We start from the raw sequence: 15993 nt of genomic DNA, 5'->3' as shown, positions 1-15993 counted from the left end.
GGAAAATTAGTTTTAAGTACGACGCTCTCTCACAATATTGTACTGATGATTTTTAAAGGAACCGATTTATCAGGGCCCAGCACAGTGCAAGCCACACTTTAGTGCAGACACTTCAGAGGTATTAGGTGAAGTGAACGGAGCCAGCTCGGCAGCTTCTCCCACGCTGGCAGCCGGCGAGCAGCTCTCGTCCCCCAAAACTGGCCCTCGTAGATTCGCCCTCTGCTTCTGGAAACCTTGGCCTGGCAAACCTCCGGGTCCGCTGAACCTCTGGTGGGACCTGTAGTTACAGGAGCGTCCCGCAGGCTCTGTAACTTTCCCCGGAATGAAATAAATAAATAAAGACCGTAAATGCTGAGATAGCGGGCCCCGCGATATTTTTCGCTCTCTGTAATCAGCCACAAAAAGAGGAGGCAGGGGAAGGGAGTAAAAAGTCGTGATCTGGCCCGGAAGGGGCCCCAGGAAAACTCGTCTGGGCGACAGCAGCACCCTCTGCGCCTAACCTAGTGAGCTTTTCTCGGCTGGCATTTTGTCTCCCATAGCGAAAACTGCAAGAGAGCGGAGTGGAGTTTCCGGAGAGAAAGGCTCAGGCTGGCGTCCTGGGCGGGCCAGTCTCCTTGGCGAGCCTCTGGGTCTTCCTACCCTCCTTCGCCACCCGTCCTCCTCCCTTTTGCAGGGGGCGGGCGGGAGGCAGCCGAGGTAGGATGTGCGTGCGCACGCGCTCTCGCAAATACGGCTGAGGAGTTCTGTTCCTCGGGCATTTTCCGAGGAAGTCTGGAGCAATTAGGCTCAGTCCGGGGAGAGCCAGCGAGAGAGCGGGCGGCGCAGCCGGCGCGTCTCGGCTGCCTCGCAGGGAAGGAGGGGGCGGCCGGCCGCCCGGCGGCGACCCCGGGCCCCGGCCGCCACCATGGGCTTCGAGCTGGACCGCTTCGACGGCGACGTGGACCCGGACCTGAAGTGCGCGCTGTGCCACAAGGTCCTGGAGGACCCGCTGACCACGCCGTGCGGCCACGTCTTTTGCGCCGGCTGCGTGCTGCCCTGGGTGGTGCAGGAGGGCAGCTGCCCGGCGCGCTGCCGCGGTCGCCTCTCGGCCAAGGAGCTCAACCACGTCCTGCCGCTCAAGCGCCTCATCCTCAAGCTCGACATCAAGTGCGCGCATGCGGCGCGCGGCTGCGGCCGGGTGGTCAAGCTGCAACAGCTGCCCGAGCACCTCGAGCGCTGCGACTTCGCGCCCGCTCGCTGCCGCCACGCGGGCTGCGGCCAGGTGCTGCTGCGGCGCGACGTGGAGGCGCACATGCGCGACGCGTGCGACGCGCGGCCGGTGGGCCGCTGCCAGGAGGGCTGCGGGCTGCCCCTGACGCACGGCGAGCAGCGCGCCGGCGGCCACTGCTGCGCGCGGGCCCTGCGGGCGCACAACGGCGCACTGCAGGCCCGCCTGGGCGCGCTGCACAAGGCGCTCAAGAAGGAGGCGCTGCGCGCGGGCAAGCGCGAGAAGTCGCTGGTGGCACAGCTGGCCGCCGCCCAGCTGGAGCTGCAGATGACCGCTCTGCGCTACCAGAAGAAGTTCACCGAGTACAGCGCACGCCTCGACTCGCTCAGCCGCTGCGTGGCCACGCCGCCCGGCGGCAAGGTAGGCACCCGCCGCCCGCCCCGCCCCCCTGCCGGGCTCCTGGGTCCCCGGGGCGCCTCCCAGTCCCTTTGGGCACTGGGGTCCCGGGAGCTGCCCGGGAGCATCTCTGCCTCCCTCTTCCGACACTGCTTGCCAAATAGATCACCGTGAGCAAGGTCGGGGAATCGGTCTAAACTTGGGAACTGTGGTCCTTTGACAGATTAGACTCAGGGTGAAGTATAGCTTCAGCAGCTTCAGGGGTTCTGGAAAGACTCAAAGGAATCCGCGACCAGCGCAGAGTAAGAATGAGTGTGGGTCCAGAGTCAGAAGTGTGCAAAGGCTGTGCTGCAGACCAGTGGGTGATCTCGGGGAAGTCGCTTAGCCTCTTTGGAGGTTGGGAAACATGGCTCCTGTACACGTGACGCACAGGATAAGATACTGACACACGGCGTGAGCTATATCCATGCACCCTCAGGAGCTCCAGAAAGAATAAAAGGAGCCCACGGCCCGTGTAGATTAAGTTAAGAAGGCTGCCAGCGGAGAGGCCTCCGGAGTAATAGCTGGATTCCGACGTGGGCTTTGCTGCCAACTAAACGGCTGACCTTGAGCTAGCAGCTCACGCTCCCTCAAGTTGGAAAGTGTGGCCCTAGAGATGTGACACGGGGGGTGAAACACAGGCCCCTTCTGTAGTATTCCTCCAGGGATTGAAAGAATTCCAGAAAGCAGTAAAGGGACCACCACCAAATACAAAGTAATAATTGACGGTGAGGCCTCTGGAATTAGAACTGTTCTCGAATCTGGGCTCTTGGCTAAACAGCTGAGTCATGTTGTGGCTTAACCCCCAGGTGCCTCCATTTCCCTAAATGTAAAATAGCTCGTTTACCCACTTCAGGGAGAGAACATGTGAAAAGGATCTAGCACGGTGCCTGGTGGAAAGTCAACGCTCAGCAAGTATCCCCTGCACTTACCTTTAACCTCCTCCCCTTGTAAGCCATCCCCTTGTGCTGGGAGTTGGTGAAATTGTAACAGCCACCACTACTGGAGGCTTGCTTTGCTCCAGGCCCCGTTCTAAGCACTTCTGCTTCTCAGCTGTTTCCTTTGTAATCAAGTAAGGGAGGCACGTTGCTTCGTTGCTTCTCGTTCTGTAGGTGAGGAAAGCTCAGGACCAGTGAGACGCGGTCAGATGCCTGAGTCACAGCTTCTAGGTGCCAGAATTGGTTTCTGAACCCACAGGTGACCAAGTTCGCGAGCACTATCGTGTTGCCTCCCAGTGTAACCACAGGTGCCATTTACTGAGGGTTTATTATGTACCAGAGACTGTGGCAAAGCACTTCGGAGGCATTCCGTATTTAATCCTCTGAGATGAGAAAGCAGGCTCAGGTCATAGAACTCGTTCAGAGCTGGCATTCAGGTTCTACCTCAATTGTCCACCTTGGGGTGTTTTGACATTTTGGGCCCCAAAATTCTTTGTTATGGGAGGCCGTCCCGTGCATTGTCAAAAAAAAAAAATATATATATATTTTGATGTTGGGGGTAGGAGTTTTTATTAATTAATTAATTTTTGCTGTGTTGCATCTTCGTTTCTGTGTGAGGGCTTTCTCTAGTTGTGGCAGGCGGGGGCCACTCTTCATCGTGGTGTGCGGGCCTCTCGCTATCGCGGCCTCTCTTGCTGCGGAGCACAGGCTCCAGACACGCAGGCTCAGTAGTTGTGGCTCACGGGCCTAGTTGCTCCGCGGCATGTGGGATCCTCCCAGACCAGGGCTCGAACCCGTGTCCCCTGCATTAGCAGGCAGATTCTCAGCCACTGCGCCTCCAGAGAAGCTCGCATTGTTAAATGTTGAGCGGCATCCCTAGCCCCTACCCACTGGATACCAGTAGCACCGCCCCCTGCCCAGTGGTGACAACCAGAAATGTCTCCATGTGTCGTCACCTGTACTCTGAGTGGGGCACAGTCACAAGATGAGAACCAAGATTTCCCTGACTGCAAAGGCCACATTTTCACCAGCTGGGGAGGGACGTGGGCCATTGCCGCTGCCATTCTGGGGAATGTATTTGCCTGAGGGGCCCCCAGGGGCCTGTGTCTGCTTGTGTGCTTTGCCTCTCCCTGCCCTCTCCCAGCCCCCTCTTCCACAGCGCACACCCGGTCTGCCAGTTTTCCGACTCCCCCCTCCCCACCTCCACCCCATCCTGGCCCCTGGCCTGTCTGTCAGCAGCAGCCTCAGCAGCTGGCCGGCTCTGGGCGAAGGGCAAATATTTACAGCTCTGAGGCTCACCCAGGACCGCACAGGCGTACAAAAGACTGGCGTGAGCTTGCGAGTCACCAAAGCAAGGGGCAAAGCTGGGTCTTCAAGCAGGCGCCGGGTTTGGGGTGAAGGAGTTTCCGGAGTTTCTCCTGTTTATGCTGTCATCTGGACTTCCTGCATAGTTTTAAGTGATGCTTATTTATAAATAAGCCATTCACTCCCCCAGAGTTTATACATCATTCATTGTGAAGCTAGTTTATTATTTCTTCTTGCCTTTCTGTTTTCTTTCTGGAGTGTTTGGGTAAACTCCGTCTCGGAATCAAAAATACGATACTTGAATCAAAACTGTGCAAGTTTTTGAAGCTCTGTTGGGTGAGTCAGTTGGCTCATCAGGGCATTAAGCTTAGGGACAAGATGTTGCTTTTTGAGCTTACAGAGAGAGTTTCCTTCTGGAGTTGGAGCGCTGCTTGGGACTTTTATGGACCTCATTGCTGGGCCTGAGGACAGCCAAGAATGGCCTGGCCTGAAAGCTGCACTAGTTCATTTTTCTGGCCTCAGACCCTGGCTGGTCCCAGCTCAGGCCTTAGGGGGAAGCTCGCTCCTTTTGCCTTTTGGTTAACCCTCAGTGGCCCTTGTGGAAAGCTTCTGCTTTCCAGCGCCTGCCAGACGGACCCCTCCCACTGCAAGCTTGTTTAAGAACTTGTTTATTTCATTGGCCAGACTCTCTGCTCCTGCTGGGTACTGTTTATTCTCTTCTAAAAAGCAGAAGGATTTATATTGCTTGGAAACTCGCATGCACAACACTTTTATTATTTTTTTTTAAAGTCCTATCATTTACCTCTCTGTTACAAGCTGAAGTAGATAAGAAAGACTCAGAAGATTTTTCCATACCCTTTCCTCAAGGCCTAGAACTTGTTCCATAAAATGATCTGGCATTATTTAAATAATATAAGGTTTCGGACTTTTGATACCAGCTGAGCATTTAGGGTTTGGACCTACTTAGGCATTGTTTCTCCTGCCCTACAAGGTGAGCTGGAACAGGTCTTCGCAAACCTTCAGATGATTGGGATCACCTGGAAAGCTTGTTAAATCGCACATTCTTACCCTTAGCAATTCTGATCCATCAGGGCTGGTATGGGGCGTGAGGTTCTGCATTTCTAACAAGCTACCAGCTCATGCTGGGCCACCTATCACATTTTAGGTAGCTACTCAGCTAAGCAAGGAGTGTGGGCTCAAGTACAGATATAGATCAACACATGTTGGTCTTCACACAGTTATGATTTTACTGATCATCGTCTCAACACCCCTTCCTGAACTTTTTTTTTTTTTTTTTTTTTTTTTGCGGTACACGGGCCTCTCACTGCTGTGGCCTCTCCCGTTGCAGAGCACAGGCTCCGGACGTGCAGGCTCAGCGGCCATGGCTCACGGGCCCAGCCGCTCTGTGGCACACGTGGGATCCTCCCGGACCAGGGCACGAACCCGCGTCCCCTGCATCGGCAGGCGGACTCTCAACCACTGCGCCACCAGGGAAGCCCCCTGAACGTTTTTTGAAAGACCAGGGTGAAGTTCTAAAACCCAGACTGCCTAGCAGTTATATGATAGGTAACATGGTCCAGAAAGGCTTCTGGAACCAATGTGAAGCCTCATCTGGGCTACAGCAGACTTGGTGATGCTATGCTTGAGGATGTTAAAGAGTTGGGCTCCCAGCCTCAGTTTCCTACCCTGACTTGTCCACCTGATTCTAAGAACAAAGGCATTCCACAGCAAAAAACTTGTTTGGCTTTCTGGGAAAGAGAAAGTTCTGGGTGTAACTTGCCTTGGAATTGTTGAGAAACTTGAGACCCAGCCTTGATAGCTTCTGCTCTTGTAGCCCTACTTCCAGTCTGTCATTAAATCAGGTGGATTATACCTCCTAAACACTTCTTGAATCTGTTCATTGCTCTCCAGTCCCATCAGAAGATGACCTTGGTCCAAACCAGGGTGTCCTGACCTCAGCACTATTAGAATCTTGGGGTGAATAATTCTTGGTTGTGTGTGTGTTGTGGGGAAGGTAGTGTGTGCATTATGGGATGTGTAGCGGCATCCCTGGCCTCTACCTGCTAGATGTCAGAAGCATGCCTCACGTCGTGACAGTTGCAGATAGCTCCAGACACTGCCCTTGTTCCCTGTGGGACAAAAATCATCCTTGGTCTCAACCCGCATAATCTCTTGCCTAGATCACAGCTGCTCCCTCTATGTATTTTCCTGCTCCCCTCCAGTTACCTCGAGCTGGGAATCATTTCTTAGAAATGGAAATCTGATGTCACTCTTCTTTCAACCCTGCTCTGCCTTGAGTTCCTCTTGGGTGGATATAAGGCCAAGCACACTCTGGGTCCTGCTGGCCTCCACCTGCCTGTACTCTTCTCCCCTTTAGTCTCTCTTCCCAGGTTCACTGGCTTCTGGCAGGTCCGTGAATATGTCCCTGAGCTCCTTCTTGCCCCTGGGCCTTTGCACTTGCTCTTTTTTCTCCTTGGAATAGTCTTTCCAGTTGCTCATTGTTAGGTAACTGGCAAGTTTTCCAACTCTCCCCTTCTAGCCCCTGCCTTTCTGTCAGCTCTTAGGGTTTGCCCCCGACTAGATAACCTTTCTGTCCTTCCCATCCCAGCTCAAGCATCAGGGCCTGTGGGAAGCCCTCTCTGACCTCACAGACTAGGTCTGGTGCCCTGAGACTCTCACCTTGGTGCTCTGCCTGCATGGCCTTCATCACAGGTGTAAGTGAATAATGGGAAGAGCTGTTCATTGTCTGTGAAGGACAATAAAGGACCACGTGTGTGTTCTTCAGGGCTGCGTATCCCGGCACCAGTTCGATTACCGTGTACCCTGTGAACTCTCGATATGTCTTTGTTCAGTGAATAAATTCAAGATCCAAGGGGCTGTCTTGTCAGCCCTCGAAACTTTTCAGATTGCTAACCAAGAGTGAGCTTGTTAGCGCACTCTTAAAAAAGAACGAGTTTTTCCGTGACCTGCAAGTTAACAAAATTGTTTCCAGGCTTGTGGGAGGTATGCTTTTGTTTCCCCAGATCCATTTGTGTAAACTCCCAAATCCCAGAAACGATTTTGTCCATTTCAGAACTCCTGGAGATAAGTGAATCTAATAGACAATTGTATGAAAAGGTGTTCCAGATGTCCACACAGTTGGAAATGTATCTATTAGAATGTTCATAGTTCAGTGTCTTTTCTGTTTCTGAAAAGTGTCAGCAAGTGGCCATTCCATGGTGTATCTTACAGAACAGCCCAGTTCAGCTAAAGGAATTGTGGGTTGTTGTGTCCATTTCATTTCAGTGATTTATAAAGAAAATTAGGATTTGGCTTACAAATATGTTACCCAGCTACACTGGCTTGAATGATCATAACTGAATAATTTGAATTGGGAACTCTGTTGCCGTTTATCTGTAAGTGATTCTTTCTGAGTTCACAGATGATGTTTGCTCCTCTGTAAAAATACTTGATGTGAGAGAATCTATTTATAAGGTGGTTTTGTGTTGGCTGTAGACTAAGGAGCTTAAAAGGAAAGGAAGTAACATTCACTGAGTTTTACTGGGTGCCGTGCACTTAGGGTACATTGTGTATGTACACACATTAGCTTCCCCATCTCATTCATTTGGTAAGAGAGGAGGATTGTAAAACATTATCAAACAGCTAGGTTAAGGCCAGAAGTTACACAGATTCTAAGTGTAGAGCTGAGATTTGAACTCAGCACCCGACTCCAGGCTGTTACCAAAATAAGAACAGGATTTTCTCCTGAGGCAGAGTCCCCTCCAAAGTCTCATACAGGGTTTCCAAAGGACTGTTACTATACGTGCAAGCACTGTGCGGGTTAGAGATGTGGGTGCATCTTCAGGAAGACTCTGTGAGGTTAGTACCCACAGCCCATTACCCTTCGTATTACAGATGGAAAAAGAGAGCCTCCAAAGATTAAACAGCTTTCCCAGCATCATTTTCTGCCTCCGTTTAGTTGGTCTGATGGCTTCTGGTCCATGGTGATGAGGTGTGTTCACCCCACGCTGTAATTCTTGTTTTCAGAGTTCTGAAAGTATACATGCAGTATAAAACAAAACAGGTTCTGCCTGTAAAAGAGAGTTAGAGGAAGAAAGAGAGGAAGGAAGGAAAGGAAAGAAGGAAGGGAGGGAAAGGGAAAGGGAAGAAAAAGAAGAGAAAAGAGGTGGTGTCCTGGATGGAATCACGCCTCATCTCCTTAATTTCGAACCTAGTAAGTTAAAGAGTGGTTGATGGTAGGAAGTAAATGAAATGCTTCCAAATGTGTTCTTTCAGTCCAGCTCCTCACATGCTTACACACTGCGTTTCAGGCGCTGCGATAGGCACCGCTGGGTGCAAAGGGGAACTTGAGTGGCTTTCACCCCTGGATCAGTCAGACACCCACTTGTGCCTTTGAAAACAACACGTCTTGCTGTTCTTTGCTCAGCGAAGCCTTTTAGCCGCGGGTCACCTCTGTCCCCCCAGACTAATGGTGTTCTAATAAGCCTGTTCCAATAAGAAAGGGAAGTGGTGTAACATAATGATTACCCTTGTAAAGAAATAACTAACAGATGGACCCGAGCGTCCATCTTTCTCCCCTATCCCGTATGTCTGTTTACAAGGAGCCTAAGGGGCGGAGCCGCGTGCAGCCTGTGTGCACGTGGGCCCTGCAGCAGCCCCTTCTCCAGGAGGGGTGGTTGGATAGCTTTTACCCTGGCAGAGGGGGACGGGTGTGCAGAAATGATTCCTGGGCAGAGGGGTCAGCCCTAGAATTTTGCTGGAAGCTGTTGTCAGGTGCCCTCTGTCTTTGCTGCACGTGGATCAGGAAGGGGGTGAAGCCGCTTTAAGGTTGTGGGTCAGGGTTGGATGTGTTACCAGCAGCTCCAGGGTACCCTGAACTGAGCTGTCCTGTGATGAGTATCAGACCCTGGAGTTGGTGACAGCCTGTGCTCCTTCTGCCTTGTTGTTGAGCATCTCTGGGAGGATCTTCTAACCTCCTCTAAGCCTTAATTGCCTCATCTCCAAAATGGGGTAATGCTGATAGGACTGGCATTAGGGTTAGGTGATGAACGCAATGTGCACAGTAAGGCTTACCAAGCATTTGTTGAACATTCATTAAGTGAATGTTTATTCAGTACCTATAGGTTTAGGGATGTTCTTCAAGTAAATCACTGAGGAAACATTAGAAATTGGAGACGGTTTCATAGAGAAGAAGGAAGGGGATTTTTACTCGAAGGATTACAGGCTCGTTGCAAGCCATGGAATGCCCTTGGGTGACCAGAATCTCTGTCTTTCTCTTCTCTGACTGCTTGTCAGTGCTGGAAACTTTGTGAGAGAGGGATATTCAAGTCAAGTTCACTGCATCTGGGTAGCAGCTCTGAGCTAAGGTGTAAAGGAGGAGGCCAAAGGCGCGAATAAGATGAGGTTACTGTGTGTTTACTTGAATTTATAGTCGTCCAACTGCAGTTAACAAAGGTAAAGAGGGATGGGCCAGGCCAAGCTCCCACCTTCCTGTAAGTGACAATGTAGGACTTCGCAGCTGGGTAGCCTTTGCTTTGTTGCCGATTTGGACAAGAAAATGCTCCAGGTTGGGTAGTTGGATGATCCCATTTCAGAAACTGAAATCACCTTGTAGTCCGTCAAGTGGAAATGTGAAAATGCTGCCGCACCTTGATTCGGTTTGTTCTTGTCCGTATGTCGGTGAAAGCGTCGCTTGTGGGCGTTCACCAGAAAAGCAGATGAGCGGATGATAGAAATGAGAGATACGGACTTGAAATCAAACTCATGGAGATAGAGAAGTAGACTGAGGGATTTCTTAGGTTATCTAAATATAGCAGCAGCTTTAAATATGTGTATATTCTTGGCCTAGGGCAGCGCTGACAATCTTAATGTCTTAGGTTCAGAAACATCTTTGGCCGTGGGTGAATATATCCCGTTCTGTAGATATTATAGCTCCATAAAAGCTATACCTTTGCTCCTCTCTGCCAGTTTCCCTTGCCCTTTGTCTCTTTTCATCCTCTCTGCACCTATTCTGGTGACAGATAAACACCGCCAATACTTCAGTGGACTGTCTCCTCCGTTTCCAATTCATTTTCAAGCGTCATTCCCACGACTGCCTTCGGTCTTGGACTTGAACAGTTTCCCCCTTCTGTTCTTCCTCCAAGAATCCCTTCTTTTAGAACTGAAGTTGGAATGACAGGGAGGGCTTGGTCCAAGCTGCTTCCTCATTAAAAACATAGTTTGACCAACGAAGAGGACAGAAACATCTTGGTGCGGGGAGAGAAGGCATCCCCATTCTCTTTAGGACAGCATTTCTGGCAGCCATCTCTGCCTCCCGGTCCCCCCAGCCCCGCCCCTCCACATTTTTGCGCTCTCTTGTCACTAGTCAACAGACAGAGCTGTTTCCCAGCTGTGCGAGTCTCTGGGAGCTTTGCATAATCTGAGGCTGAGAGGTGTTGTGTCACCCCAGATACACAGACTAGTGGTCAGTCAATTACAGTTCTCACAACCCGCCGGGCAGCTTTCCAGTCTAGCCCGTTCTCGGCTACAAGTCCCACAACAGCAGTAATCAAGGAACACCCGTCACTGGGCGGAAAGGAGTTTTTAGAAAGAATCCACGTTGACAGCGGCACGATGGACTTTGGGGGCTGCCACACCGCTTAGGAGATGGCTGGCGTCCAAGCTTCTGAGGCTGGATTGTTCGAGGAAAACAGTGACAGAGTGACGCTGAAAGGAAGAGGGACTCTACCATAGAAGACAGTTTGCATTCTTGGACTTAAAAGCAGCCACCTTGAGGTGTCTCTTTGACAAAGTACATTTGAATTCTGCTTTTTCGCTGTGGCTTTTATGCCCCCCCCCCAAATTCTTGTCCAGTTAGACCTTGAGTGGAGCAGATTACAAATTGGGTGATTTTAACACTGATCGGTAGTTACACGTTTGAATATGATAGCCAAGCTTATTTTCAGCAGAATCTAGTGTATGTTCCTGAACTTGGAGCTTCTATTTCTGCTTGTAACTTACTGGCTGTGGATGGCTCATGCCACACCCGCTTCTCCAGGGTTACTCTATCTCTGCCCTTTCTCAATCCTAAAGACCTAAGCATCTCCCAGGGAGACCCTACACTTCACTAGGGGCCTGACTGTCCACTAGGTTTGGATTCTGGGGTAGAGACAGGGTGCTGAGCATCTGTTAGAGCTTCGTGCCCCTTCTCCCAAGGAGGCAGTGCTGGCACTGGACTCCAGGATATGAAGGCATCTTCCTTCTCCATCCCCCACCCCGGGCTCTTGGTGAGAGCGCTTCTCCCTCCTGAGTCCTGGCTCCGGAAGGGAAGAGACCCTGCCATTCAGGAAGAGGGCGGCTCTAGGAAGAGCTATCTCATTTCCAGTTTTGTTGTTTCTTTTGTTTTCTTTTTGTTTTCTTCCCAGCCCATCAAGACTCACTCATCCGATAGAACTGGGAGGTGTCCAGGTGTCTCAGCAAATACCTGGGTATCCTGTGCCCCACACTCCTCCCTCCACTGTCCGTATCCAAGCCCACACTTCCTTGGACTGGATGTTTCTCCTGTCCTGTTGCGAGCCACCATCTGTTCCCCCGCCCCCTTTGCTCCCAAGGCCATCTCCCTCCGGGCCTGGGGTGTCCTGTGTCCGATTTCCCCTCCTCGTGCCGCACAGCCGTCTGGTCAGCACCCTTTGCCCGTGCCACCTCCATGCCCCCCGAAGGTCCACGCCGAGCTGCTCCCCTCGTGTTCTTTATCATGTCTCTCTCCCACTACCTCCAGGATAAAATCTGTCTCCTGGCACTTGTGCAGTCCTCCAAGAATGTGCTGCTCTTTTTCCAGACTTGGGGAAAGGAGGAACGTGCACGTGGATGTAATAGCTCCCATCAGATGGCCAGATGTTGGGATGAATGTACAACTGTCTTTATTTCCTTAACTTCAGGTCTCAGCTCTCCCAAACTTGCTGTAGACTAAGTTAACTTAGGATTAGACATTCCTCATTTCCAGATTTTTGTAGCAGAGTCATTTATGTGGTTAAACAGCACCATGGCCTCATTGCTGAGATGTGCTAGTGTCCGGCCCACCCTGTGCTCTGCTTGTGTTTGGAACCCTTGCTATTGGCCAGGCCTTGTACGGGGGCACTAGGCAGTGATAGTCTGTCTCATTCATGTTTCAAGAAGAAACCATTATTGTCCTCATTCTAAGAATGAGGAAACTCAACTCAGGTTCTGACTGTGAAGTCCAAGATCTTAACCATCACCCTGTTCCTGTCAAAGGTATAGTATTCTTATGACACCCTTCAGGGTATAATAGATACTCTAATCTTTGCCACTGTTATTGCATAGTCCAAAGAAGCCTTGCTTAAAACTCTAATTACAAAGCTAATTAGATGTCTAATCCTTCATGACGTTTTAATGTGAAAGCCGTGTCTTTTGAGGCAAAGGAGTTTAGGGTAGGGTGCACATGTTTACCAGCCCAGGAGGGACGGCATGGGTGCTGGAGTCCTGTGGACCTGGGTTCCAACCCTGCCCCTCCCTCTTGGTCCCACGTGATCTTCAGCAAGTGTATGCATTTCTCGATCCTCAGTTTCTCAGGTGTAGAGCATTGATGTAATACGTGCCTCCCAAGGCTGATGCTGCGGTTGTTCAGTTGTTTTTGTGAAACAGAGCTCTTTCTTTTTTTTTAATTGGTATATATATTTTTAAAAATTTTATTTATTTATTTTTTGGCCGTGTTGGGTCTTCATTGCTGCACGTGGGCTTTCTCTAGTTGCGGCGTGCAGGAGCTACTCTTCGTTGCGGTGCGCAGGCTTCTCATTGCAGTGGCTTCTCTTGTTGTGGAGCACGGGCTCTAGGTGCGCGGGCTTCAGTAGTTGCGGCACGCAGGCTTCAGTAGCTGTGGCTCACGGACTCTAGAGCGCAGGCTCAGTAGTTGTGGTGCATGGGCTTAGATGCTCCATGACAGGTGGGATCTTCTCGGACCAGGGCTCGAACACACTTCCCCTGTATTATTGGCAGGTGGATTCTCAACTACTGCGCCACCAGGGAAGTCCTCGTTCCCTTCTTTTTTTACTATACCAAGCCACTGAGAAAGTTTCAAAGCATGGGTTCTGATAAACTACCAAAACAGAGCAATATAGGTTAAATTTTCCTTTGGATGAACAGTGTCACTTGTTAACATAATGTCTGTGAGCAGCCGGGAACACAGTATTGATGAGAGCCTTTGTCCTTATTCCACTTGTACATGTCATCACTCAGTGCGATATAATTGAGTGAGACTCATTTAAATGCCCTGGATCTGATGCATTTTGAACCCAGGAACAGGTTAAATAATTAAGCAGGAAGTAAGGTTAACCTGTTAAACGTGGTGTTGTGTGAAGCCTGGTGTTTAAATTCTCTATTATTTCTTCTGAAGAATGAGAAATTCAGTGAAAGTATTGATAGTTAAGGTTGCTTGTGAGAAGGGGAGTGGAAAGGAGATATCGGGATCAAGCTCGGGGTGTTGGAGAAAAGGAAATGACCTTTGATCATTAGATGGAGAAATGAAAGGAATTCGGCTCAGACAGAGCTTTTCTCTTCTCTGTCAGTGCTCCCGGTATCATGTGTTGAATCTTCCACATGATGGCTCAGTCCTGTAAATTAGTCCTAAAATAGGCAATGTCACCTAAAACCCGTGTCTATCCGTCCTAGACAACAGACTGGGTCAAGACACTTCTAGAAAAGGAGAACCTCCTTTCTTTCTTCCCTGGGATTGAGTGCATCTGGCAAGGAGGTGTAGACAGTTAACTTGATCGTTCTTTGCACATTGCTATTTGGCGGAGGAATCTTATTTCAGGCGTCGTCTCAGTTGGTCTCCACTGTCCCTGGAGAGAGATCTCCGAGTTTGGGACCATACCTAGGTGTCTTTGGGCATCTCAGGTTGGGTCTTCTGGAGATAAATAGTTCACTAAAGAGTTTGGAGTTCTGTTCTGAAACTGGTTTCCTGGGTAAGACCTCCTATGATGAGTTCCTTTGTCGAACTTTTTGGAACTCCAACAAGGGAACGATCTTGGGCGAGACCAAATATGTTGCTAGTCTACGTGGCACTCTTTTCTATGTTCCACACGAAAAGGGAGTTAGTGTAGACAGTAATTAAGGTCTAGAATGGGAGATCATCGGTTTCCATCCCAGCTTGACCTCTTACTAGCTCTTTGACAAGGGACAGCTTTCTTTCTTGTTCTCCGTCAGTCTTCCCACCTGTATCATGAGGGTGGTAATAGTGCCAGTTGATAACATTGGTTGGATTATTAAATAAAATAAAGCACTTAAGTGCTCAATATCATTTCTGGCACATGATGAAGAGCCAATAAAGGTTAGCTGTTATCACTGTTAATGCAATGCAATGAGATTTCTTTATTTTTCTTTCATTTTTTAGAAGGATAAATAGTTGTCACAGTCGATTTAAAACTGGTCTGTTTTAATCGTTTGGCTCTGCGTTATCCTTTGTGCATCATTTGAGCTTGTTCAACCAGAGACATCTGCCTTGGATTACCGTGTGACTGTACAGTGTCTATCCTTGATTAGTTACGAAAGCCAGAAATGTAAGATATGTATGATAACTCTCTCCAATTCCCATGTATGTCTAACTTTTTCACCTCTCTAAGATAACAAAGCAAGAAATGGAGTTAGCAACATTTTCCGTTTCCAAGGCAGAAAGATATAAACTCTTTCAGTTTGCACATCATTGTATTTACATCTCAAAACTATTAAGGTGATTCTGAAGTTTTATTCTCTTACAGCAGTGAATATTGTTGCCTCTTCTCTTGTTGCAGGTCAAATGAACAATAAAGATTGATAGCGTTGATAGATGCTCTGGGTGGTGGTGCTGTGAATAGGACTTTTTTTTTTTTTTTAAGTTCATAAATAGGTTGTCATTACTGAGGCTCTGCTGTTTTTTTGTTAAAGTACAGTAGTTTGATAGAGGCTCGCTTCTTTTATATTTACCTACTGTATTTTCTGCATTGAGTAAATGACACTGCAGAAATGAAGATTTTGTTGTGTTGTTCTTATAGGACACCTAGTTCTTTCATCAGAAACTGCTTTTTTCTAATAAATTATCATTTTTGTTTTTACAGGGTTTTAGTAATTGATGCTAAGGCTTCTATGACATTTTTGAAAATATTTTGAATTCTGCTATACACGAACTAGTCATGAGAAACAGCCATTGTTGCTAAGAACTTTAAGCGCTTGCAGATACTTTTACACATGAAGACCCGTTAGGTTTTTTTTTTTTTAGAAACTTTAATCTTTATTTATTATTTATTTATTTATTTAATGTCTTAGGTCGTGCCCTGCCCAGCATGTGGGATCTTAGTTCCCTGAACGGGGTTGAACCTGTGCACCCTGAATTGGGAGCATGGATTCTTGACCGCTGGACCACCAGGGAAGTCCCTGAGACCCATTAGTCTTTAGTGTGTGTGTGTGTGTGTGTGTGTGGGGCTGTGTTACATAAGGTTTTCCTCACCAAATATGGAACAGTGTTTTACATTGACAACTATAGCAATAAATGAAGCAGTGCTCTAGAAAAACCACTGGGCACTGCACAGTCGGCAAGAGTGGTTTTCTTTGCCACCGTGGAGGTCGAATAAGATATTTGCATTCATGTCATTCAGATGTTGCCATTTATTTCCCCAGCAGAAGTAGAAAGCGCAGGTTTCATCAGGAAGCAATAAATAGCAGAATAAAACCTCTTTGTGATGAGCTGTCAGTGCTGTTTTTGAGAAGTGTGAAAAACAATACCGCATTTAAATGATACCCTGTTTAAACAGAAAACAGGAGTGAAGCAATTGTAAATTTATAGCCAGTACATGGGGAGTTTTGCATACCATTCAGGTAGTTGGAACTGTTTCAGAGGTGTATCAGCAAGTTTAACATTTATGTCTAAGCCTATTAAGTGATAGTTTGCACAGAAGGTTAAATCTATTTTTATTTGTCTGTCTGTGACTTGAGAGTGTTAGTTGGGGTGCCCTGGCATCTCCATCCTGTTTGACTGTTGAACGTTGCACCTCTGAGACCTGCTGGGGCCATTTCTGCTTGGTTGATTTAAAGGGGCTCACGTAGACCCCCCCCCTCCACCTTAAACAGAGTGTTTTCTGT

General features: G+C 48.9%; 1 protein-coding gene across 1 annotated transcript in view; it reads left to right on the top strand.

Moving 5' to 3' along the window:
* Positions 1-528: 528 nt before the first annotated feature.
* Positions 529-15993, top strand: part of PDZRN3 (PDZ domain containing ring finger 3) — a 247078-nt gene continuing 231613 nt past the window's right edge. The window contains exon 1 of the mRNA XM_027121408.1: positions 529-1627. Coding sequence (XP_026977209.1) covers positions 905-1627 — 723 coding nt within the window. The 5' untranslated portion in view covers positions 529-904. The remainder of the gene's footprint in view (positions 1628-15993) is intronic.

This window comes from Aethalodelphis obliquidens, unplaced genomic scaffold, assembly GCF_003676395.1.
Source record: "Aethalodelphis obliquidens isolate GAN/ISIS:26980383/991018 unplaced genomic scaffold, ASM367639v1 scaffold22, whole genome shotgun sequence".
NCBI lineage: Eukaryota > Metazoa > Chordata > Mammalia > Artiodactyla > Delphinidae > Aethalodelphis > Aethalodelphis obliquidens.
The sequence above is the reverse complement of the archived record's forward strand: the minus strand, read 5'-3'. Positions and strand labels throughout refer to the sequence as shown.